The 25,725-nt window shown below is 39.3% G+C and overlaps 1 protein-coding gene across 1 annotated transcript; it reads right to left on the bottom strand.

Annotated features, from left to right (window-relative positions):
• Positions 1 to 18,614: 18,614 nt before the first annotated feature.
• Positions 18,615 to 20,485, bottom strand: LOC146626601 (uncharacterized). The gene is made up of 3 exons (XM_085361373.1): positions 20,344 to 20,485; positions 20,093 to 20,155; positions 18,615 to 19,741 (listed from the first exon to the last, which is right to left on the bottom strand). Exons 1-3 carry the CDS (start codon positions 20,443 to 20,445, stop codon positions 18,629 to 18,631), a joined length of 1,278 nt encoding a protein of 425 aa, XP_085217499.1. The 5' UTR covers positions 20,446 to 20,485; the 3' UTR covers positions 18,615 to 18,628.
• Positions 20,486 to 25,725: the final 5,240 nt, after the last annotated feature.

The raw sequence follows: 25,725 nt of genomic DNA, 5'->3' as shown, positions 1-25,725 counted from the left end.
TGCAGGTGCATCCCCAGCGGAATTACCTAAAAAGAAACAAACATGGTGTGTGTAAATGTTCATGCCACCACATTTGAAGAATTATACAAAAAAACAGCTGTGTCTGAAATCATTCCCTCACTCACTCATTCACTATTATCTATAACATAGGTTCCTACCTGGTGGTCATGACCCTAAAAATTGGGTCACAACATAAACCTCAAATATCAAAGAACGTTTATTTTTTTACAAAGTACCTTCAGAAGTGCTTCATAGTCTTTTACAGGATCATACACATTCATCAGAATATGAGAAAAAACTCCAAATTAAGATGTCTGAACAGAAAAACATAATTGTCAATTTACTGCTTAGATATCACACATTCACCCCAAGGTAAAGCATCATAAATATATATAATTCAGACTCCTGGAAAAGACTAAATGTAGTGAACTACTGGATCGGAATAGAGGGATTTTGATCCAATCCTGTGGTAGATCTTTTCAAAGTGGCTGTATATTTTTTAGGAATCTTATTGCTCATCTCAAGGGTGTAGATTTGGTTTTGGTATTGGTGGGGACGGATGATTCAACCACCGAACCCTGCCCTGTTTCTTTTTTTTTTTCTTTTGTTTTTGCTTCTTGATAAAAAACGAAAAATATACTTGCCTACATATGCTATTCTACATGCTTTTAAACCATTTAAAATTACAATTCAAAGTTTTATATGTGAATTATATAATGTTAAGTTACAATTAAATAAATGACTAAGTATTTTAGACTTTAGTTTGCTTCAGCCATATTCCATATAAATCAGGTATCATACAAAAATAAAAATACAGTCATGACAATAAAAGAATATGACTTTAAGGACTTAACAACATTACTTCAGTTATAGTACACCAACATCTCTGATACATTAGCACTATGGGAACACTGAATGACTTGGTGGTTTTTGTCCATAAAACTACTCATCTAAGATTACCACAAAGTAAAAGATCTCTCAGCAAAATAATGCAACATTTTAGGCACACTATTGCCCCTATCAACTCAGTGAGCTGGGATTTTTTATTCTAAACATGAACTACTGTTACAGCAACAGACATGGACGACTGGTGTCCCACACAACAACTCAATGTCCACTATGTGAAGGAGCCAAATACATGTCTTCTCCTCTCGTTAACTGAGATAAACTGCTGGCATATTTGTTTTATATATATACTGTCCAGTCTCTCCTGGTGGACATGGCATACAGCAGCATTGTTTAATCTCATTTGAGTCATTGTTGAACTTAGCCATGTTTTTAGTCTTCTGAGAGCACTGAAGCTTCTTTCAGCCTCAGCTGAGGATACTGGGATGATGATAATAAATACTAGTTAATCTATAGCACCAAAACATCAGTCAGTCACCTGTGACCTCGTCTCTTCACCTCTGTCCGAGCTACAACATGGCAGAGCTGCCTCTGTCACTTGATAAGTAACAGTGAGACATTCCAAATACATGCAGTCACACGTGTTTTAAATAAAGTAATGAACCAACAAGTCATCATCCAATTTCACCTGTGATCTTGTATCCCCATTACTCTGAGCTTTATGTTGGTTCTTCTGTCACCTGACAAATAGGACATACATGACAATACGAATAAAATGGGTAGCTGCTTCAGTGTTTCTATCAATTTGTGCAGATCTTGACTCATCAGTAATGTTTGTAGGGTGAGTGCATTTTTAAAACAATTTGTGCAAAATGCACTACAAGGTGGAATATTTGCAAAATCATGACTAGAGATGGACCGATCCGATATTACGTATCGGTATCGGTCCGATACTGACCTAAATTACTGGATCGGATATCGGAGAAAAATAAAAAATGTAATCCGATCCATTAAATATCACGAAAGCACCTCACAAAACTTGCAACACGCCGTAACTCACCTCAGAACGTTAGCACGTCGGAGCAGTATGCATCACGTGATAGAGCGGCTGTGGCATGCAGGACCTGTCGGTGGTCTGGATAGCATGTGGAGCTTCGCTAGCAACCCGGCATTTCATCTCCGACAAAGTTATCCCCGAGAGAAGTAAAGCAAGTGTGTAAGTCCATCTCTGAATGTTTGTAAAGCATTCCTGCGTTAAGCTTAACAAACGATATATGGAGCGACTGCCTCTTCTTGCTGCTACTTCAATCATGAAACTGCTTAACGATCAGCTGATCGGCTTTTCTGTCGCCAGTCGTGTCTCTAGTTTGCTTTTGGCCCACTTTGCACCAGAAAGAGGAAACCAGCGGCTGAACAACAGCAGCACGTTTAAGCTTGATCAGCTGTTGTTAGAATGTATTTAATATTACTTTCTACTCGAGGATCTTTTTCTACGTAGCTGATGCTGGTAACTGTGCAGGGGCGGATCTAGCAAAGTTTAGCCAGGGGGGCCGATAGGGCATTAACAGGGAAAAGGGGGCACAAAGACATACTTTTCTTTCTTATTCTCATTTAAAATGTCTAGCTTTTAATAAATAATTATCTGACACCCAAAGTTTTAATTTGATGTAAAATGAATAGAAGTCAATTACTGTATATAGTAACTATTAAGTCTAATATACCCTAGTAAGCTATAGTACTTTTTCCTTTGGGAAGGTACCATCTGTGCAGTCTGCAATTTTGTTGAAGAAAGATGTTGAATCTATTTAATATTTCTTGAAAAAGAATTGATTTCTGTGCATTTTTTTTCACACTGCATCAAATTAAGGTTGATTACGTCGATTAAGCATCATGAGGTGGCGCGTGAGGGGTGATTCCCTATTTTTTATTTATTTATTTTTGTTGTTGCTGGGAGTTGGAGCCCTATTAGTTAGGTTGCTTAATATTTATGCTAAGTACTCTTTAAAATACCAGAATAGGGAGGATGGTGTATTTATTAGATTGATCAGTATTGCTGAACTATGAAATGTTTTTTTTTGCATACAGGTATAACAGAATAGCTTTAGTGTAGTTGTTGTTTTAAACTTGAGTATGAACTTATACTGCTGCCCTCAGGGAGAAGGTACAGGTCTATACAGGCCAGAACATCCAGACTGGCCAACAGCCTGTATCCACAGGCTGTGAGGCTCCTGAACTCTCTGCCCCCCTCTCACGGACAATAACCATATCCAACTTCTTAATAGCAATGAACTGGTCTGCATTGGTGCATCATATCTTTATTCTCTTCCCCCTCCTGCCCCCCCCCCCCCCCCCCCCTCTTTCTTAAATAGATAACTATCATATCTGATATCATATCTCACAGTACAATAATATTGAATGGGTTGCATTGTTGTATTTTGTCATGTTTCTCAGGTCTTTGTCTGAATTTCTACGAACATTATTGCTAAGGATTGTCTTATTGCATTGGAGTCACACTGGGTTAAATATGTACACTTGGGTTTTCTTCTTTTTTTTTGGGTTGTATGGAAGCCCCAAACGCAATTTCATTGTTCTTGACAATGACAATAAATAAATAAATACTAAATACTAAATACTAAATACAAAATGCAGCAAGATATTTAAAAAACAGTTTTGTTGATTAAAAAACACTATATCGGATTCATATCGGTATCGGCAGATATTCAAATTTATGATATCGGTATCGGACATAAAAAAGTGGTATCGTGCCATCTCTAATCATGACTACCTTGTGATATTTCGTCTCAAAAATTAAATATCCTGGCTTGCTCGAGGCTGCCGTTTTCTCTGACAGTTTCAATCAAAATTTGAAATGCTACTCTGCGAGACTGAGATAACTAATAGTGCTGCATGTTGTGCAGTTAGTTTCCAAAACACGTTATTATTGGTTACATACAATTTTAGACTAATGTGGGCCAAAGCCTAGCATAGCCTGTAACGTTATTATGATGGACACATATTATGAGTTAACTTGGCTTCAAGTGACTTACAGGTTTCTTTGAAAAATTTCTCTTTGCTGCCATCCTCCTCTCCTCCTTGCAGGTCCTGGCAGCGCAGGCTTGCCACTGCCAAAACTAAACAGAGCTCCCTGAAAGGCACAGCCAATCAAATTGGCCATATTTGTCACATGATGTAGGACTCCAGTAGAGAAGTAATTTAACTCTTTCTGCACTGCTAGGTGAATGAGATGTTGACAGATCGATTTTTTTCTTTCTGTCGGTTTTGTTTTTCTTTACTCGAAGAGATCAAATTATTGGTGGGTACAATTCAGTAACTGCTGGATATTGGTGGGGACATGTCCCTTCCATCCATGCCAAATCTACACCTTGGCTCATCTATGTTGTAACTTGTGTGAGTTTAAATTTCTGCAAACATTTCACAATGATTGTTTAGAATTTTTTTGCTAGGTGAAAAGAACTTTCATGGCATCATGTATTGTAAAAATGTATGAAATTCGGTGGATATATTTCAATACTTAGCTTGCTTATAAAACCCTGAGAAATGTGACTTGCTTTATTCAGAAATAAATTAAAAGATTTTTCAGCTTTGTGTTGTATTATATGAAAAAGGTATTTCATATTTCAGTGTTAATCATTTGCTGTATGTAAACATAATAATTAATTACTGATCTCATATGACTCATTAACACATTTTTAATTTGAAAAATGAAAGTATAGCGTAATAAACATATTCTTGGCTAATGAGTTTGGATCATCATTATGCAAATTAATGCACTCTTGATGAGTCCTTCTGAAGCAGGGATGTCAAACTCATTTTACATTGTGGGCCAGTAAAACTTCTTTACACTCCAGTTACATATTTAACTGTTTTTCTACACGATAAAGAGAAAACTGTTGTGACAAAGAAAGAATTCTGTCAGCATGACTCTTTGGACTTAAATTGTCAAAAAGAGAAACAGAAATTTCTATAGTAGAAAGTGAAAAACAGAAAAGTTTCTGTTTTTCACAAAGTTACAGATTGTTTTTTTAGAGACATAGCTAAGAGTTTTGCAATTTGGCATAATTTGTGAAAGCTTAAATTACTTCGGTACTGAATGTCAGAAATTAGGCCTTATTGTCAGAGGTTATTTTGGGGAAAAAACAACAACAACAACAAAAAAACCCAATACACTTTCTGTCTTCGGAACAACTGCCCCCCTTCCTTCTTTCATGATAAAACGATTGGCCGCAAGTCCCACCTCTGCCCGCATGGATTCTTAGGAGGGCTGAAAATTCGGCTCCAACATATAGACTGGCCATTAATAACTGACATATGAAATTGTCTTGCAGTCCAGATATAATTCCCTCGAAGCACAGGCAGACGCAAGTGGTTTTCTGTCACTGATTTATTTGAAGACTTCTCTCCAAAGCCACCATAAAAACTATACAGCATTAACAAAATAAAACTCAACGTAAGACACAGCACCAAAAATAACACCGTACAACAAACACGATAAATCAATAAATATCTCGTTGGCTGCATGCTGCAAAAAGCGAATAAGCCGCCGTTCTTCTGAGGTTTCCTTTAACCGTCTGTAGTTAAAGTCCACTTAACATGACTTTCAATAAAGACCATTTTTTCTGCATGCTTACAGGTGTTTTCGCCTTCTTTCTACCCAAAGAGGAAACTAGCGCAACTGGTAAGCGAGCTTGACTTTCAAAATAAGAGCACCAAAACGTTAACTGCATAAATGGTGTATGGGGAAAGAGGACCCAAGATGCAGGACTCTGCGATGCAAACAGTGCGTTTATTTACAGTGGAGTAAACAGTACACAATAAATTCCCCGTGCGCCTCCAAATCCCGTGCCGTGACTCCTTCTCAGTGCCCGTGCTCAGTGTCTCCGCTCCCGTGAAACTTGTGCTCGCTGCTCTCCCGTTCCCGCACTCCTGCTGGAAAACTACAAAGACAGCCGTTAACCCACAACTTAACAGCGATAGACTTAGCATGCACTGACTTTGCTGGAAACACTGACGGGTAGTGACTCAACGATCCAGCGTCGAGGAGCTCTCAGCCACACTGCTTTGTAGCTCCGCTGACGAGGCTTGATCGCGCCAGGTGTGTGTGGAGATCCTTGAGTGTGCCTGTCACCCCCACGCCCACAAACACACACACACACCTGCCAAAACACCTGCCAGACCCAATCCCTAAATAAACAAAAACAAAACCCTCTCTAGGGCCACAGTCCAAAAAGTCTGACCGAGCACTGTGAAAACTGTCCCCACAAAACAGTTCAGGTGGCCTATCGCGGGTGCAATGGCAGCAGCGCTGCAGCTCCGGGGAGCAGCCACGGATCCGGCGGAAACAGTGTGGCGGCTCCGGCGGCCTGCCACGGGTCTAGTGGCAACGTCGTTGCAGCTCCGGCGGCCTGCCACGGGTCTAGTGGCAACGTCGTTGCGGGTCCGGCAGCCTGCCACGGGCCCAATGGCGATGATGATGACGGGGCTCAGGCGGCCCGCCACGGGTCCAGTGGCGGCGATGCTGCACCCCTGGCGAGTGGCCACGCGTCCAGTGTAGAATGGCCCATGATCCCTGAAGTGCTGGCCGAGCTAAACGTGGACGACATGGAGGCCACGCTGGATGTGGAGGGCGCGCTGGACATGGGGGTCCCTCCAGCACACTGACCTCCTGCCAAAACACAAACATGGAGCACAGGAAAAGCAGCAGAGCAGAACACCCCCATAAAATACAATAATAATAATCATAGTCCACACTGCTGACAGACCCCGAGTCCCTGGAACCGGGTCCGTGAAAATAAAATAACAAAACATAAAGTAATGTACAGCTTAAACAATTTACAGTAATGGCATGGACCTTGACAAGATAAAGAAATAATCCAAATTATATAAACAATGTCATCATGCCAACAGCTACACTCCCACCAAATCGCACTAATCTTTATGTGGGATTTTCCTAATGAAATAGTGTCTTTAAACAAGCATTTCTACTTATCACCAAAGAATGTCCTGTTATCAACTCTTTGTCAGGTAACTTCTAGCAAACAACCCTTTAGTCTGCTTCTAAGAGAGTAACCACCCTTTGAACAGGTCTCTCAAGAAAAACTGTTTTAGCTGTGGGGGTCCCACCTTTGTCATGTGTATTATCACCAATGAGCAACTTTATTTTCCTCACTCGATTATCTGATCCTGGATAAACTTCTGACTCTAAGATAAACATCTTCTTTGACAAACTCTCCAGGCGGGGGCAGAACGATCTTGGACTTCATTGTTAAGATGTGGTTTGGAGTCAGTGGTTCAGGGCCTGATGGATCATTCAAATGTTCAGTTGTGAGTGGTCTGCTACTGAAGATAGCTATGACCTCATACAGAAAGGTTCTTAAGGAGGTGCAGTCAAGCCTTTGTGATGACTGATCGTAAATAGCAGTAAGAACACTTCTTATAGTCCTTATTTGACGCTCCCAGACACCTCCCATATGACTTGCTGGGGGGGTTCATGAGAAATTCACATCCCAGAGTGCTAGCCTTTTCTTGATCATTCCTTTCATTAACTCCATGATCTCTCTCCTAGCACCAACAAAATTTGTTCCTTGATCGGATCTTAGCTGTCGAACATTTCCTCTTATCAATGAATGCCCTTAAAGCATTGAGAAATGCATCAGTTGTCATGTCATCAACCACTTCTATATGTATGGCTCTTGAACATAGATAGGTATATAAAAGACCATATTTTTTGAGTCTTTCTTCCTTCCTTAACATAGATTGGACCAAAGCAGTCCATGCCAAAGTAAGTAAAAGGCGGTGTTGTTTCTGTCCTATCTTGTGGCAAGTCACCCATTTTTTGCTCTTCAGTGGATCTTCTGTAATTCCTGCAGGTCACACATTTAATAATATGTGATGAAACTGCACTGCTGCATCCCAGGATCCACCAACCATTTGCTCACAGTTCGTTCATTGTCATTCCACATCCTTGATGATGGATTATTTTGTGAAAATGCTTGATTAGTAAAGCTGCTACATAGCTATTCTTTGGTAGAATTGCTGTATGCTTCACATGAGGGTGCAACGTGGCTTGACTTAAACATCCTCCCACTCTTAAAATCCATTCTTCATCCAAGAAAGGATTTAACTTGCACAGTGGACTGGTTTCAACTATTGTTTTTTGTTTCAAGCTCTTTATCTCATCTGAAGCAACTTGGCAATAACAAGTTCTGCTTATTTCCTTTCCTCTAGACTTGTGCTATCACTTGTCATTCTGATGTATCGTTTCAGTCTGGCAACTGCTCTCGATAACTTTGACCAGTCAGAGAATTTCTTGAGGTGATCCAACAATGATTGGTCTTCCTTTGACTTAGTGTTACACACAATCAGTTCAGGATCATCCTCCTTGATTTCTCCCACCTTGCATTGTCTGCCAGGCAGTGGCATTTCAAAGTGACCTGTATCATTTTAGATGATGTTTTCTCTTAACTTTGTCAGGAACTTGAGATCATCTTGAGACACAACATCTTCTCCAGTTCTTTCTGAAAAGTCTGATTCCAAGACCCTTATGATGTCTGAGGGAGTGACTTCCTTTACTTTGGTTTGGCTCACATAATGAACTACCCTTTTGAGGTTGACAGAAGACAACATCTGGTATCACTTGTCTCACAACTATGCGATGACTGATTCCAGTTGCGTCCCCATAAGCAACACAGGAGTTCCCATTACCAACAATACTCCATCCAAGGTCTGTACGTTGGGCATAAGGCCCATTCTCTTTGCCAGACACAACCTCTCTTGGAAGTAGGGCTTGTGTACAGTTGTATCCAATAAGCAGACCCACTTCACTGTCCTGCAGAGGTGCAATTTCTGCCTGTAAGTGTTCTAGATGGGGCCATTCCCCTGCAGTTTCATTACCGTATTTTCACGACCATAAGACGCACTGTACTAAAAGGCGCAGTCTCAGTTATGTGTGCCATTACTGTATTTAACACACACATAAGGCGCACTGGATTATAGGGCGCATACAAGTACCGTATGCGTATTTAAAAATAAAGCGGGAGCAAACCTGAGTTCGGTACCTTACTCACATTTCTATTACCGGTAATCGTCATCATCAACAACACACAAGCATACAAGTGTGCGTATTTAAAAATAAAGCAGGAGCAAAACGAAGTTTGGTACTCACATTTTTATCATCAATCAAACCCATCGAAGTCCTCATCCTCTGTGTCTGAATTGAACAGCTGCGCTAAATCTCCATCAAACATGCCAAGTTCACTTTCTTCACTGTCAGAGTCACTTTCCGTGCCGTGCGGCTCCTCGGAAATGATGCCGGCTTTTGCGAAAGCTCGAACAACAGTGCCAGCAGACATGTTAGCCCAAGCATCTACAATCCATTGGCAAATTGTGGCATAACACCCCCGGCGCTGCCTTCCACTCTTGGTGAAACTGTGGTCTCCATCGGTCATCCATCGCTCCCAGGCCGCTCGCAGACTTACTTTGAACGGGCGGTTCACACCGATGTCCAGCGGTTGGAGTTCCTTTGTCAGGCCTCCCGGAATGACAGCAAGCTCACAGTTCATTTGTTTCACTAGTTTTTTCACATCGGCTGTGAGATGGGCACGCATAGAGTCACAGATTAAGAGCGATGGTGATGCGTGGAAAAAACCACCTGGTCTCCTTACATACACCTCCCTCAGCCACTCTTTCATCATTTCCTCATCCATCCAGCCCTTTTCATTTGCCTTAATGATGATTCCTGCTGGAAACTTCTCTTTAGGCAAAGTCTTTCGCTTAAAAATCACCATAGGCGGCAGTTTCTGTCCATTAGCATGGCAGCCAAGCACAACAGTAAAAGAAGACTTTTCATACCCTGTTGTGCGTATCGCTACCATGCTGGTCCCCTTCTTCTCCACAGTGTGACTCACCGGGATGTCAAAAGTGAGCGGGACCTCGTCCATGTTTGTGATGTGGCTGGGCTGGATGTTTTTGTCGCCGATGTGTTTGCTGCAGTAGGAGCGGAAGATGGCCAGCTTTTCCTTATAATCCGCTGGAAGTTGCTGCGCTACCGTAGTCCTGGTCCGGATGGAAAAATGGCACCGTTTCATAAAACGAAAGCACCAAGACGGACCTCCTTGGAAATGTTCAATGTTCATCTCTTCAGCTAGTGAAACTGCTTTTAGCCGAATGGTGACCGTCGAAACACTTCTCCCGCTCGTTCTTTGCTCGATGATCCACCGCCCACACTTCACCCTTTAGCGTTCTCATGGTGTTCTCTACTACGTCCTCCTTACAACACACAGGGCGCACTGCGCTATAGGGCGCGCCGTACTTTTTGAAGAAAATCTAAGACTTTTAGTCTTATGGTCGTGAAAATACAGTAGCTGGGAGTTCTGTTAGCTGGGATGAAATCACGCATGTACACTGGTGGTAAGGAGATTCTCTTGCTGGAGTAAAAGCCACAGACTTTATTAAGCCCGATTCTTTTATCCCCATGATAGAACAGAGAAAACCCAACTTAGAGTGGTCAAAACATTCAGAATTCTTTTATTCAATCATCTTCCGGAAGAGAGAGCCCTGCACAGCCCAAAGCCAGTTGCAGAATCTCTAACATTAGAAGCTAAAAAATGTGTCTCATATAGGTGTTATTCTGGTACTTTACACGTCACACACAGTTTTGATACAAACAACTCCTTATATTTTACTAGTTCCTCTTTTTCTGTCTGGCTTCCTATATTTATTAATATGCTTGTACAGCTCTACAGTAACTTCCTGTTTTTCAGTCTGGCTGAGCACTTAGTTTGTGAGTCAAACTGGCCTTGGTTTACAAGCCTTTGTTACTAAGATACATAAAACAATATCCTCAGAAAATAAGCACTAAGAATATATGTTTATTCCATAACAATTTGTAGGTCATTACTCTTTGAGAACTCACAACTGTAGTTCTTGACGTCATGATACTGGGGAAACTCTGATAGGAAGAGGTCTGGCAGACCCAAAGCCACAACTGAATCAGAGGACAAGTTTCTGAGAGTTAACAGCTTGCGTGATAGGTGGCTCACAGGACAACAGCTTCAAGCACAGCTTAATAGGGGTCATAGTAAGTGTGGGAATATATTATTATAACTCTAGGGATTTAGCTGCGTAACTGTTAGCAAAGCATTATATTTGTTAGTCATTTAAGTAGATCATAGGTCAGTAGGTCATACTAACATGCACACACATAGAGAGAGAGAGATAGAACTCGGAGAGTGACCGCAGCTGGACAGAAGCAGATAACACCTTTAAGTGTTAGTTTCTGTGAGAATGGGAAACAACTCCTTAAAAGGAGATAACAGTGAGCCTGTGGGACCCCTGTGAGGATTTTACTTTTCCACTAAGGTTGAGAGTCGGGTGACAGGAGGTGGGGGTGCAAAGGTATAAGTGTAACTGCTCAGTCAGGAGGGTTCAGATCAACTAGTGTTATGTAGGGCATACCATGGTTTGTGTGCAATTGGTTGATCTCCAAATGCGAATTTGTTTAATTTGTTTGCAATGAAAAGTTGAACCTAGTCTATTGTCTTGTCGCGCTTCTTCTGCCAAAAAGATCGGGGAGAGACGGTGAGGGCTCTAGTCTCTACAGTTTTGGTGTTTCTGCCCGGTTATTGGCAGGAGTTTTGAACTGGTCGAGGCAACGCCGGCTTAAAATAAAGACAAAGCACGTACAAACTCCAAAAAGCACATACAAATTCCAAAGCACGAACAAACTCCAAAACACATTTCTAGCGTTAACTGAACTTCCAAAACAGAGCTACCTAGATCACTTAAATTACACAATTAAAAGCATATGTGTATTGTTTGTGTATTTATACACAAGCACTCATATATTCAAATAATTTAAAAAAAAAAGTTCATTTACCTGTTACTAACACACACCAAATTCGGTCGTTGGTACTTCCTGGCTTGTGTAGCCACTAGCCAGGAAGCAGCACAAAAGCTCAACACTGCGCCGAGCATCCTGGAGCACTTCTGTTATGTTTCGTACGTGCTTCGGACTTTGTACGTGCTTCGTCTCTAGCGGCCATTGGAAATATACTTTTATTTATTCACTCCACATAAAATGTAATAAATAAATCATATAATACAAAAACCAACTATTTATATTTCAACTTTTAACTATTTAAATTTTCAGCTTTCCTTTTAAACAAATTTAAAGTGAAACAACACAAAACACTGCAAATCACAACACAAATATAAATTAAAATATGAAAACAAAAAGAAGATGCACATTCTCTGTCATATGGGCCTGCATGAATAAACTTTCTGAATCCTTTATCATCTGCAACTGAAAATAGTTGTGGATGATTACTATACGTTTCTAATGTGACGTTATTGTCCCTGGCTCTCTTTCTCTCTTTCCCTCCTGCTCTGTTCCTGTGCTATTGCGAGTGTTACTACCGCCCCTCCCCCCTCTTCCCAGCGCAAAGCACAAGGCTCACGTGCAGAGTGAAGCGGAAAAAAGTGCGAGAGAGAGGGTGAGAGAAAGAAAAGAAAAAACCCACGGCTTGCGATAAGGAGCCAGCTCGCGTTGTTCACTTCAAAGATCCGGCTCTAAGAGCCGTTTTGTTCGCGACCAACATATCACTACCACCATCCCTAGAAACCTACACAACTCACACCCGGTACTAGGTGTGGGGAACTCTTTAATCACTGCTACTTTGGCATCAATGGGCCGGACATGTCCACGTCCCACCGCCCTGCCCAAGTACGTCACCGTAGCTTTGGCAAACTCACACTTGGCTAAGTTGAGAATTAGAGTCGCCTGAGCCAAACGGTGGAATACCTGGCGTAGAGTTTCCAAATGATCTTGCCATGTTTCAGCATAAATTACTAGATCATCTAGGTAGGCACTGCAGTTGGACAGGCCACGGAGGACTTTATTTACCAGCCTCTGGAAGGTGGCTGGAGCGTTATACATTCCAAACGCCATGACTGTGTACTGCAAAAAATCATCAGGTGTTACAAAGGCAGAGATGTTAGAGGCACGTTCAGTTAAAGGAACCTGCTAGTAACCTTTAAGAAGATCTAATTTAGTGACATACTGAGCAGTCCCAATACTATGGGGCGCCGTTTGTAAACTGAAACATGCCGAAATTAACAGCAACATTTTTCCACATTTAGCTCTAAATCTTACAAAAACATGTTTTTTCGAGTCATTTTTTACAACATTTAGTAAAATATTTGTAACTTTTCATATTTAAAACAGGATTTTAAATGTTAAATCTAAATGCTAAATGTTAAATCTAAATGTTAAATCTAAATGCTAAATGTTAAATGTAAATATTATATTTAAATGTAAATGTTAAATGTTAAATGTAAATATTATATTTAAATGTAAATGTTAAATGTTAAATGTAAATATTATATATAAATCTAAATGTTAAATCTAAATGTTATATATAAATCTAAATGTTAAATGTTAAATCTAAATGTTAAATGTTAAATCTAAATGTTAAATATTAAATCTAAATGTTATATATAAATCTAAATGTTAAATGTTAAATCTAAATGTTATATATAAATCTAAATGTTAAATGTTAAATCTAAATGTTATATATAAATCTAAATGTTAAATGTTAAATCTAAATGTTACGGGAAACTAAATATTTAGCTAATATGCAAATTTATTGTACAGGTCAACGGAAATACCAAAATAAAAGCTTCAAGAAAACCTCCCGCGCTAAAGTGTGCCGGTCGCGGTCAGGTTCTGTGTTTGCGCTCCTCTTACGGTCACTTTTGACTGCCATGAGCTGCTTCGACTATTCCCTACCAGCATGTCCAGCGATTTAGCTGAAAACATTGGAAGAGCCGTTTTGTCGGCCATCCAACGATTCAGCGGTAATGCACCCTCGACCTCACAAACGCCGCAGCACTTGGTAAGTTTATTGTATAGCATTTTGGACGGGTTGATAGCAGTGTTAGCAAAACTAGCAAAGCTAAATTACTTAGCTAGTCCTCAATTATTTCATTTGGTAGGCAGCAGACAGAGATCGAACATCATACAACTCTATTTATTTATTTGGTAGGTAGGTAACAGTCGTTCTTGATGTAAATGTTTCCTTAGGAATCCAGCAATGCACCTGGACCAAGTAGACCTGCCGTCTCCACTGGGATACCATACTGCTCGGTAGGCCTTCTTACACATATCATTTAATTCATTTATCATGAAATTTCCCCTTGTGGGACTAATAAAGGTATGTTATCTTATCTTAGCTGACTGGTTTTGATATACAGTCAGGTTCATAAGTAGTTGGATACAGACACATTTTCTAATGTTGCTTCTGTACATTACCAGAATGAATTAAAAATGAAACTACTCCAATGCAGTTGAAGTGCAGACTTTAAGTTTTAATTCAGTGGGTTGGACTAAATGAATGCATAAAAATGTGAGAGGGAAAAATTAATTTGTAAACACAATCCTATCATTTCAGAGGCTCTAAAGTAATTAGACAAATTAAATAACTGAAAATAAAATGATAATTTCTATTACTTTATTCAAAACCCTTTGTTGGCAATGACAGCCTGAAGTCTTGAAGTCATGGACACCACCAGATGCTGGCATTCCTCCTTACTAAGGCTCTGCCAGGCCTTTACTGCATTGGCTTTCAGTTGCTGTTTGTTTGTGGGCCTTTCTGTCCTAAATTTAGTCTTCAACAACTGAAATGTATGCTCAATTGGGTTAAAATCCAGTGACTGACTTGGCCATTCAAGAATATTCTATTTCTTTACTTTATTAAAGTCATGGGGTGCTTGGACTGTATGTTTTGGGTCATCTTCCATCTTTATTATTAAATGCTGCCCAATCAATGTGACTACTTTTAGCTGGACTTAAGCAGACAAGTATGTCTCTGAACACATTCAGCTGCTTCAGTCCTGTGTCACATATTCAGTAAACACTACCAGTGCCACTGGCAGCCATGCACGCTCAAACCATCACACTGCCTCTGCCATGTTTTACAGATGATGTGGTATGCTTTGGATCACGAGTCGTTCCACCCTTCTCCATACTTTTTTCTTGCCATCATTCTGGTAGAGGTTGATCTTGGTTTTATCTCTCCAAAGAATGTTTTTCCAAAATTTAGCTGGCTTTTACTAGATGTTTTTTTTTTTTTTTTTTTTGTTAAGTCCATTCTAGCCTTTCTATTCTTGAGGCTTATGAGTGGCTTGCACCTTGCAGTGAACCCTCTGTATTAGGGCTGTTTGATATGACAATATGAAAACATCTATCATTTCATATTATACGCTATCATTTGTTCTGTGGTGTCGCATAATAAATTTTACGTCAATATTTTTCATCGTTTTGATGGTCACTGTAGTGGCTGTATTAATTTCTTAATTTTCTTTTTTCTGTTATGTTCTCTTTGACCGCATGTTGTCTGTTCACAGTAAAATTTTCAAAATGCAAACACTACGTCTCAAATCAATTCCAGGCCTTTTATCTGCTTAATTGGTAATGACATCATCATTTTAATATGGATACCCTAAATTAAAGCTGAGTCTGCACATCATGTCCATGATATAATTTTGATTGGAATATGTTTCAGTAAACGGGCAACAAAATAAAACTTGTTAGGGTCCAAATACACACTGACCTAACTGCAGGCCTTTTCTACTCTAATTGAGTGCTCAAAGCACTTTATACAACAGATCTCATTTACCCATTCACATGCACAGATTAATACAAGCACTTTTTCTGTCCAACATTCGCACACAGTCATAGTCGGATAAACTCATTGGGAGCTCTAGATTAGAGCACCTGGGAACTGAATCACCAACTTGACCAACAATCACCAAATGCTAATCTACAAGATACAAAAGGTTCAGTTTTCTGTGTAATGGGTAGACAATAGTAAGATGGTCTGCGTCTACAGTTTGTTTGTTTGTTTTTAATGAACAGATAACAGAAACCTTACGGATGTATTGTAATGCATAGGTGTCTATCTGTATCTGTGTTTGAATTCATTTCAGGTTCCTCTTCCATCAGTTCCTCAAGCTCATGCTACGCGCTCACATTTTGTGAGAAAAAACAAGACCTGCAAACACTATACAAAAGATGTTGTGTGCTTGCCCTTGTCTTCAGCATCAACGTTTCTCATACCGAGAGGGGATTCACGAGCAAAACTAGCACAAGATGGCCTTATTGGGAAGATCTCCTTTACATCTGACTGGTCTGAAGCACAACTTAGAGAAGAAATAGCAGCAATCTTCAGAAGAACATTTGCACTGTCAACTGGCCAGACATTCCCTTTTGAGTATTTGAGTACAATTAGAGGATGTAAATGACTAATGAAACCAAATGTTTCTAGCAGAACATTAACAAGTTAATAAATGACTACAGATAATAAATCTGTTATGTTCTGTGTGTCTGAAACAGTAAAAAAAAAAAAAAAGTAATACATTTTTGTCTGTCAATCTCAAGATATCAGTTTGGGGTCTGTACAGAATATACTTTTTTGTGTGTTATTTTTCAGCTACACCAAATGGATGCACACTGAAATTTAACATCCTACACTTGCAAAATGGAGTATATTGAACCATTGGCAGGATGTTGTCCACGATAATAGTGCAAGGTGGAGAAGCACCTGCCTTTTTCTCTCCACATGTAGTAGACTACATTGTGTCAGGAGACATTCTTCAAGTACACCTAACACCGGATGATATAGGTGACCCTGAGTTAAGAGAGAATCTGAAAAAGGTGAATTGCAATATTATAACAAGAATATTGTAATATTTCCTATATTCACAAGTCTTCTGGTCTTCTTTTATAATATATAATAAATACACTTTTGGTTATTAGAGGCAATTCCATGTATTATATTTTCAATTTGTTTCCTTTTTGTTAAAAAAAAAAAATATTGGTGAAATACAGCCAAATAAACCAAAACAAAAACGTTTCGAGTCCAATTAAAATGAACCATCTGCAGTATTTGTGTACACTGGTAAAAAACAAACATTTAAAGTGTTTTTCTTAAATATTTAGGTTGTAAATGCAACAACTCAACATGATTTGGAGGAAGCAGTCAGCTGCTGCGACTCATGGTGATATCAAGTTGAAGGTCTTCCACTCACAGTCACCATGGCCAATAAAGATCTGTTTGTGAAAAATGCAGCTCTATACCTTGCAGTTCTGCAACGGCAAAGCTGTTTCGATCAACTAACTGATGGCTTGTCCTACTATGGAGTGAGATTTATATTTTTTCTGTATCAATTGGTCATTATTTTATAATCATTTAGAGTGAGCTACTTTTTATATTTAAAACTGGAATTTAACCATTATTTAAACTTTTCTGTCTAGATTTTATCACTCCTGAGAGAGAACCCCAGTTTGCGTGTTCTGCTTGACCTATCTGGGGAGGACAAAGATCTGACAGCCAGTTTAATTGCTGGGGTTCTCAGGCCAAGCTATTCTGTCCTTGGGAGCAACAGAAGAGTTAGAGAGGAGCTGATGGTGGTCAAATTTCGGGAATTTCTCCAGTGTGTCGAAATTAAGCTGAAATTCACATAATGTAGTCTGGCCATGAAACAATTCGGGACACTAAAGTAAAACTTTGTCTTTTTATGTCACATGCGCACACACAAAACAGGAATAAAGATGTATGATAGCTTACAACTGACAAGCAAGGCAAAGACAGAACCTCTGTATTTTTTATAAAAACATTAGCCATCATTTAGTTGTTAGCTCAAGCTTTAACTATTTTAGTGTCCCCAGGTTAACGGTGGTTTTTCTTTGTTTTTAGATGAAGAGCTGAGAGACTCACTTGGAGAAAGGACGCTTACCAAGGATGAAGAGGCATTTGTGAAGGCTTTGAGGCCTGGTCACATCTTGGCTTTTGCCACCGGGAGCAGCAAGGTTCCAGCCATAGGTTTTCAACCAGCTCCTAAAATAACATTCATTCACGATGAAAGCAAACATCTCCCGATTGCACACACATGTGCAAATGAGCTTCAGCTTTTTGTGAATGAAACAACAATGGCTGATGATGATGCTTTTCATTACTGCTTCTTAGTAGCACTCATGAATGGAGCTTTATTCAGCACCATCTAAACATGTTCCAAAAAAGTGAAATTAAAATGGTGGGTTTGTTAACTCTAATCCTGTTCATTAATTGTAGTTTCAAGTAACTTTGCTTCATACAAGATAGTTGAAATAAATTCTGACTGCATTTAATGTTGAAATGTAATAATTTTCAAAGCTTCAATAGATTTATAAAAATGCTAACTCTGTATTTTCAACGACAAATCAATAAAGTCACTGGTGTAATACAATAATTTTATTAAGCTTTTCTTTTTTAAACAAGGACACTTCAAAACAGTTTATGCACAGAGTATACTAAACATGCTTTGTAGAACAAGCCAGGATTACTTAGACATCTAACAGCAACATTTATTAAGACTATTGCAACTTTACAATGATTAAAACAATACTGTAGATAATCTTGTGAATTGATTTAAAGACTGACTGTTCCGTGTTGATAATTTTCACTGTTATACTGTATTACAGTGTGAATTTGATCTTTACTTCAATCTGAATAACTGGTTTTACCCATAAACTAAAAGTGGTTGTAGCCTTCTGAATAGCCTATGAGTCACTGTCAGTCATTAACTCTGAGTCCTTATGTGGCAGGAGGCATCACTGCTAGAGGGGAGGGGCTTCTGCAGTAGTACAAAAAATGCATTTACTGTACAGCATTTAAGAATATTAAGTGTCATCACTCTTTAGAACATCACTGGTATCCTGTGGTTGAGGTCACACATTTACAAGTTTGTTAAAAATATACTGCTGTGTTCGTTGAAACAATGTTTTACCATTATTGTTGTCTTCTTCAAAAGGGTGAATGCTTGTATATAGCTCTTGTAAATCGCTGTCATTTAATGGGACAAACCTACTTTCAGAGTTTGACAAGGAGGGTATGGAGACCTCTGCTGTAGAAAGTTCTGGGTTGTGACGATGAGACACATGAGTTCCGCAGGCAAAAAGCTGGATGGGAGTTCTATTACCTTCAGTGGAAACAGAGTGATTGTTATATCCAGCTTTGAATTCCTTCAAAGTGCGGTTGATTCGTGGTAGAAACACATAATGAAGGCAAAATAGGTCTGTTGCATTTTCTAAGTCTAGGATACCAAGTGATTCCAATTCATAAAATATAGGTGCATAAATGCGGCTACAGTTGTTGTTTAAGTCTCGGTTGAAACGCTCAATCCTCTGGTTGTGCACAGAACTTCCCATTAAGACAGAGCTTTCACCCCTGCTTGCTCGCATGTCCTCCCAAATCTGAGCATTCTCTCCTCCGTGATCAGTCCTGATATGCAGGGGTCTGCCAAATTGTCCAACAGCTGCAGTAAAGAGGGCTTTCACAGTCTCAGCTCGATTATTGCTGGAGCACTGAAGAAACATCAACATCCTGCTGTATCCATCTATTGCACCATGAACAACAAACTTCCAACGAATCAGTTTGTGATTTCCATCTATGTGCCATATGAAATTTGGATGAGGCACAGAATATACTCGCCGAGCAACTGCAGTTCTTCTCCTGGATAGAACACCAGCCGAGTCCACCCTCCGCAGTGACTTTCTTACGCGCCATCTTTGAACCACTATGTTTTTGGAACGCAGATGACCCATCAGCATCACTTCTCCAACATTTGGATGTTCAGTTTTTATCTGGGACACTATCTGATCTAACTCATGGTCACTGATTACATTGAATTTTGACTCTGAGATATTATAGTCTTGCAGTAACTTATACAGAGTGGGCCTGGAGATGGAAAGGATAGATGCAGCTTCAGTAAAAGATGTTTTCAGGGAAAGAACATTTTCCAATTCCTCTTTGGAAATCTGAAGCCTTCCTTGGTAACCATCCTAGAACACGGCACAGAAAATCTCAATGAGCACAATTCTATAACAAAAGATGGGTAATTTGAGGCAATTGTACTGTGACAGATTAGCTAGAGTAATATTTTATCAATAGTTTTAAAATATGAAAGTGAGCAATCAAAAGACACTTCACAGCAAAAACAGTAATAAAATATGACGTAAAACTTGTGAATGTTGTTGGTGGTGATGTGACACTGCTAGTAATGGACCCCTAAGAAGATGAAATGTATGTAGAATCAGAATCATTACTTTGACAGGATTTAATTTAAGGTGACATATTACACCAAAGAAAAAACAAAAATTAGTCAGCTAAATGATATGTGTAAGAAGGCCTACCGAGCAGTATGGTATCCCAGTGGAGACGGCAGGTCTACTTGGTCCAGGTGCATTGCTGGATTCCTAAGGAAACATTTACATCAAGAACGACTGTTACCTACCTACCAAATAAATAAATAGAGTTGTATGATGTTCGATCTCTGTCTGCTGCCTACCAAATGAAATAATTGAGGACTTGCTAAGTAATTTAGCTTTGCTAGTTTTGCTAACACTGCTATCAACCCGTCCAAAATGCTATACAATAAACTTACCAAGTGCTGCGGCGTTTGTGAGGTCGAGGGTGCATTACCGCTGAATCGTTGGATGGCCGACAAAACGGCTCTTCCAATGTTTTCAGCTAAATCGCTGGACATGCTGGTAGGGAATAGTCGAAGCAGCTCATGGCAGTCAAAAGTGACCGTAAGAGGAGCGCAAACACCGTTCCTGACCGCGACCGGCACACTTTAGCGCAGGAGGTTTTCTTGAAGCTTTTATTTTGGTATTTCCGTTGACCCGTACAATAAATTTGCATATTAGCTAAATATTTAGTTTCCCGTAACATTTAGATTTAACATTTAACATTTAGATTTATATATAACATTTAGATTTAACATTTAACATTTAGATTTATATATAACATTTAGATTTAACATTTAACATTTAGATTTATATATAACATTTAGATTTAATATTTAACATTTAGATTTAACATTTAACATTTAGATTTAACATTTAACATTTAGATTTATATATAACATTTAGATTTAACATTTAGATTTATATATAATATTTACATTTAACATTTAACATTTACATTTAAATATAATATTTACATTTAACATTTAACATTTACATTTAAATATAATATTTACATTTAACATTTAGCATTTAGATTTAACATTTAACATTTAGATTTAACATTTAGCATTTAGATTTAACATTTAAAATCCTGTTTTAAATATGAAAAGTTACAAATATTTTACTAAATGTTGTAAAAAATGACTCGAAAAAACATGTTTTTGTAAGATTTAGAGCTAAATGTGGAAAAATGTTGCTGTTAATTTCGGCATGTTTCAGTTTACAAACGGCGCCCCTCACTTTTATCTCCCTCGTGAGTTTCCACAACTTTTTATAAGCGTAGTTTACATTCACCCGAAGGCTCACCCCGCCTCCACTTGCAGCATCATTTCAGACGTAGTGCAGAAGCTGCAGGCGCTCTCTCCTGATGCACCAAACTTTATAATGGGGGACTTTAACCATGTCTCCCTTAAATCAACTTTGGGCAATCTGTATCAATATGTATCCTGTCCTACCAGACGGGATAAAATGTTGGACCTTTGTTACGGATCGGTGAAGAATGCTTATAAATCCCTCCCGCTTCCTCCTCTGGGATCTTCTGACCATAACTGTGTGCATCTTCTGCCCATCTATAAAACTGTCTTAAAACGAGAGAAGACAAAGACTAAGGATGTTGACATATGGTCAGAAGAATCTGTGCTTACCTTGCAGGAATGTTTTAAGTGTACAGATTGGGAAGTTTTTATTCAGTCTTGTGGAGATGATCTCGACGCTTTGGTGGATGTTACTAGCTCTTATGCAGTATTTTGTAAAGACATGATTATACCCCGTAAGCGCGTTAAAATTTACGCTAACAATAAGCCATGGGTCACTAAAAGTGTCAAATCCTGTTTAAGGAAAAAGAGACAGGCCTTTAAAGAGGGGGCTGTTACCGATTTTCAGACAGCCACCAAGGAAATGAAAATCGAGATCTTGAAAGCAAAACAGAGCTACAAAAACCTTCTTGAAAGCAAATTTGCTGCAAAAAATTTGGGGTCTGCCTGGACTTGTATGAAAACCATAGCAGGGTTTCAAAATCCCCAGAGCAGCAGTCAGGTCATTTTAGATGGTTTTAATTCAGACAGAGATTTTGCAAATGCTTTAAACATGTTTTATGCTCGTTTTAGTTCTTCTGATTTTAGCGAGGATATTTTGGAACTGAAACAGAAACTGAGAGATACTCAGCACTTTATCATTGAACTCAGCGATGTTAAAAAGGCCTTTCATACAGTCAATGTGAATAAGAGCCAGGGTCCTGATAATATTAGTGGCCGCCTAATTAAATCTTGTGCTGATGAACTCAGTCCTATATTTCAGGTTATTTTTAACAAATCCTTGCAAACACAACATGTGCCCTCTCTTTGGAAAGAAGCAGTCGTGGTTCCTGTCCCTAAATCTAGTCGTCCAAAAATTCTAAACGACTTCAGGCCTGTTGCCCTCACTTCAGTTGTCATGAAAGTCTTTGAAAAAATCATCAGAAATGTGATTATGAAAGAGACTGAAGGTCAGCTGGATCCAATGCAGTTTGCATACAGGCCCAACAGAGGAGTGGAGGACGCACTTTTGACTTTACTAAATCTAATTCTTAAACATGTAGAGAGTAAAGGGACTTTTGCAAGACTTCTTTTCATTGATTTTTCTTCGGCTTTTAATACAATACAGCCCCATATTTTAATTAAAAGACTTTTAGAACAGTTTGAAATCAGGAAAAACCTGGTGGGCTGGATTTTAGATTTTCTAACTGACAGGTCACAAAGAGTGAGAATAAATGGGGTTCTGTCTGACCCAGTGTTCTCCTCCACAGGTTCTCCTCAAGGGTGCGTCCTATCGCCCTTATTATTCACTCTCTATACAAATATGTGTCAGGGCAGACATGAAAACAGGGTCATTATTAAATATGCAGATGACTCTGTTATTGTCAGCTTACTGAAAGAGGGTGAAATTAACCACGGTCCAGTCATTGATGACTTTGTTCAGTGGTGTGAGGAGTCTTATCTCCAGCTGAACATATCTAAAACAAAAGACATGGTTGTTGATTTTAGGAAACAACAAAATGGGCACGGAGTCACTTTAATTAAAGGTCAGAAAATAGAGCAAGTACAATCATATAAATATCTTGGGACCATAATAAATGAAAAACTGAACTTTGATCAAAATTGCAAATCAGTTTGTAAAAAGGGTCACCAGCACCTTTATTGCCTTAGGAAACTTGTTCATTTCCACATTGACCAAAAAATTTTAACTTTGTTTTATCGTTCTTTTATTGAGTCTGTTTTATCCTTTTGTTTGGTGGCATGGTTTGGTCAGACCTCTGTCACAGAGAAAAACTCTCTGAATCAGATAGTGAGATGGTCCAGTCGTCTGATAGGTGAGCCACAGTCTTGTTTAGCCTCCCTGTACTCTAAGCAGGTACAGAGGATGGCTTTATCAATCCTTAATAATGGTTCCCATCCTCTAAGGGGTGAATTTCAGCTTCTTCCCTCAGGACGGAGGTTTCTATTTCCGAGATGCAGGACAAAGCGTTATAAAAATAGCTTTGTCCCCGTTGCTGTCACTGAATTAAATAAGAACTGTTTTTGATTCGAAATATTAAAGTATGTGTCACAGTGAGTTTTATATATTTACTAGGTATGTGTGTTTTTAAAGGGATGTCAAATGCTGTCATTTTTCTGTAAAGCAAATTTACCTTGCCTTTAGGTATAAATAAAGTTACCTTACCTTACCTTACCTTACCTTATAGTATTGGGACTGCTCAGTATGTCACTAAATTAGATCTTCTTAAAGGTTACTAGCAGGTTCCTTTAACTGAACGTGCCTCTAACATCTCTGCCTTTGTAACACCTGATGATTTTTTGCAGTACACAGTCATGGCGTTTGGAATGTATAACGCTCCAGCCACCTTCCAGAGGCTGGTAAATAAAGTCCTCCGTGGCCTGTCCAACTGCAGTGCCTACCTAGATGATCTAGTAATTTATGCTGAAACATGGCAAGATCATTTGGAAACTCTACGCCAGGTATTCCACCGTTTGGCTCAGGCGACTCTAATTCTCAACTTAGCCAAGTGTGAGTTTGCCAAAGCTACGGTGACGTACTTGGGCAGGGCGGTGGGACGTGGACATGTCCGGCCCATTGATGCCAAAGTAGCAGTGATTAAAGAGTTCCCCACACCTAGTACCGGGTGTGAGTTGTGTAGGTTTCTAGGGATGGTGGTAGTGATATGTTGGTCGCGAACAAAACGGCTCTTAGAGCCGGATCTTTGAAGTGAACAACGCGAGCTGGCTCCTTATCGCAAGCCGTGGGTTTTTTCTTTTCTTTCTCTCACCCTCTCTCTCGCACTTTTTTCCGCTTCACTCTGCACGTGAGCCTTGTGCTTTGCGCTGGGAAGAGGGGGGAGGGGCGGTAGTAACACTCGCAATAGCACAGGAACAGAGCAGGAGGGAAAGAGAGAAAGAGAGCCAGGGACAATAACGTCACATTAGAAACGTATAGTAATCATCCACAACTATTTTCAGTTGCAGATGATAAAGGATTCAGAAAGTTTATTCATGCAGGCCCATATGACAGAGAATGTGCATCTTCTTTTTGTTTTCATATTTTAATTTATATTTGTGTTGTGATTTGCAGTGTTTTGTGTTGTTTCACTTTAAATTTGTTTAAAAGGAAAGCTGAAAATTTAAATAGTTAAAAGTTGAAATATAAATAGTTGGTTTTTGTATTATATGATTTATTTATTACATTTTATGTGGAGTGAATAAATAAAAGTATATTTCCAATGGCCGCTAGAGACGAAGCACGTACAAAGTCCGAAGCACGTACGAAACATAACAGAAGTGCTCCAGGATGCTCGGCGCAGTGTTGAGCTTTTGTGCTGCTTCCTGGCTAGTGGCTACACAAGCCAGGAAGTACCAACGACCGAATTTGGTGTGTGTTAGTAACAGGTAAATGAACTTTTTTTTTTAAATTATTTGAATATATGAGTGCTTGTGTATAAATACACAAACAATACACATATGCTTTTAATTGTGTAATTTAAGTGATCTAGGTAGCTCTGTTTTGGAAGTTCAGTTAACGCTAGAAATGTGTTTTGGAGTTTGTTCGTGCTTTGGAATTTGTATGTGCTTTTTGGAGTTTGTACGTGCTTTGTCTTTATTTTAAGCCGGCGTTGCCTCGACCAGTTCAAAACTCCTGCCAATAACCGGGCAGAAACACCAAAACTGTAGAGACTAGAGCCCTCACCGTCTCTCCCCGATCTTTTTGGCAGAAGAAGCGCGACAAGACAATAGACTAGGTTCAACTTTTCATTGCAAACAAATTAAACAAATTCGCATTTGGAGATCAACCAATTGCACACAAACCATGGTATGCCCTACATAACACTAGTTGATCTGAACCCTCCTGACTGAGCAGTTACACTTATACCTTTGCACCCCCACCTCCTGTCACCCGACTCTCAACCTTAGTGGAAAAGTAAAATCCTCACAGGGGTCCCACAGGCTCACTGTTATCTCCTTTTAAGGAGTTGTTTCCCATTCTCACAGAAACTAACACTTAAAGGTGTTATCTGCTTCTGTCCAGCTGCGGTCACTCTCCGAGTTCTATCTCTCTCTCTCTATGTGTGTGCATGTTAGTATGACCTACTGACCTATGATCTACTTAAATGACTAACAAATATAATGCTTTGCTAACAGTTACGCAGCTAAATCCCTAGAGTTATAATAATATATTCCCACACTTACTATGACCCCTATTAAGCTGTGCTTGAAGCTGTTGTCCTGTGAGCCACCTATCACGCAAGCTGTTAACTCTCAGAAACTTGT

The sequence above is a fragment of the Diplotaxodon limnothrissa genome, linkage group LG8, assembly GCF_057381915.1.
Source record: "Diplotaxodon limnothrissa isolate DT_005_m linkage group LG8, D_limnothrissa_male_GT1.1, whole genome shotgun sequence".
Lineage (NCBI taxonomy): Eukaryota > Metazoa > Chordata > Actinopteri > Cichliformes > Cichlidae > Diplotaxodon > Diplotaxodon limnothrissa.
The sequence above is the reverse complement of the archived record's forward strand: the minus strand, read 5'-3'. Positions and strand labels throughout refer to the sequence as shown.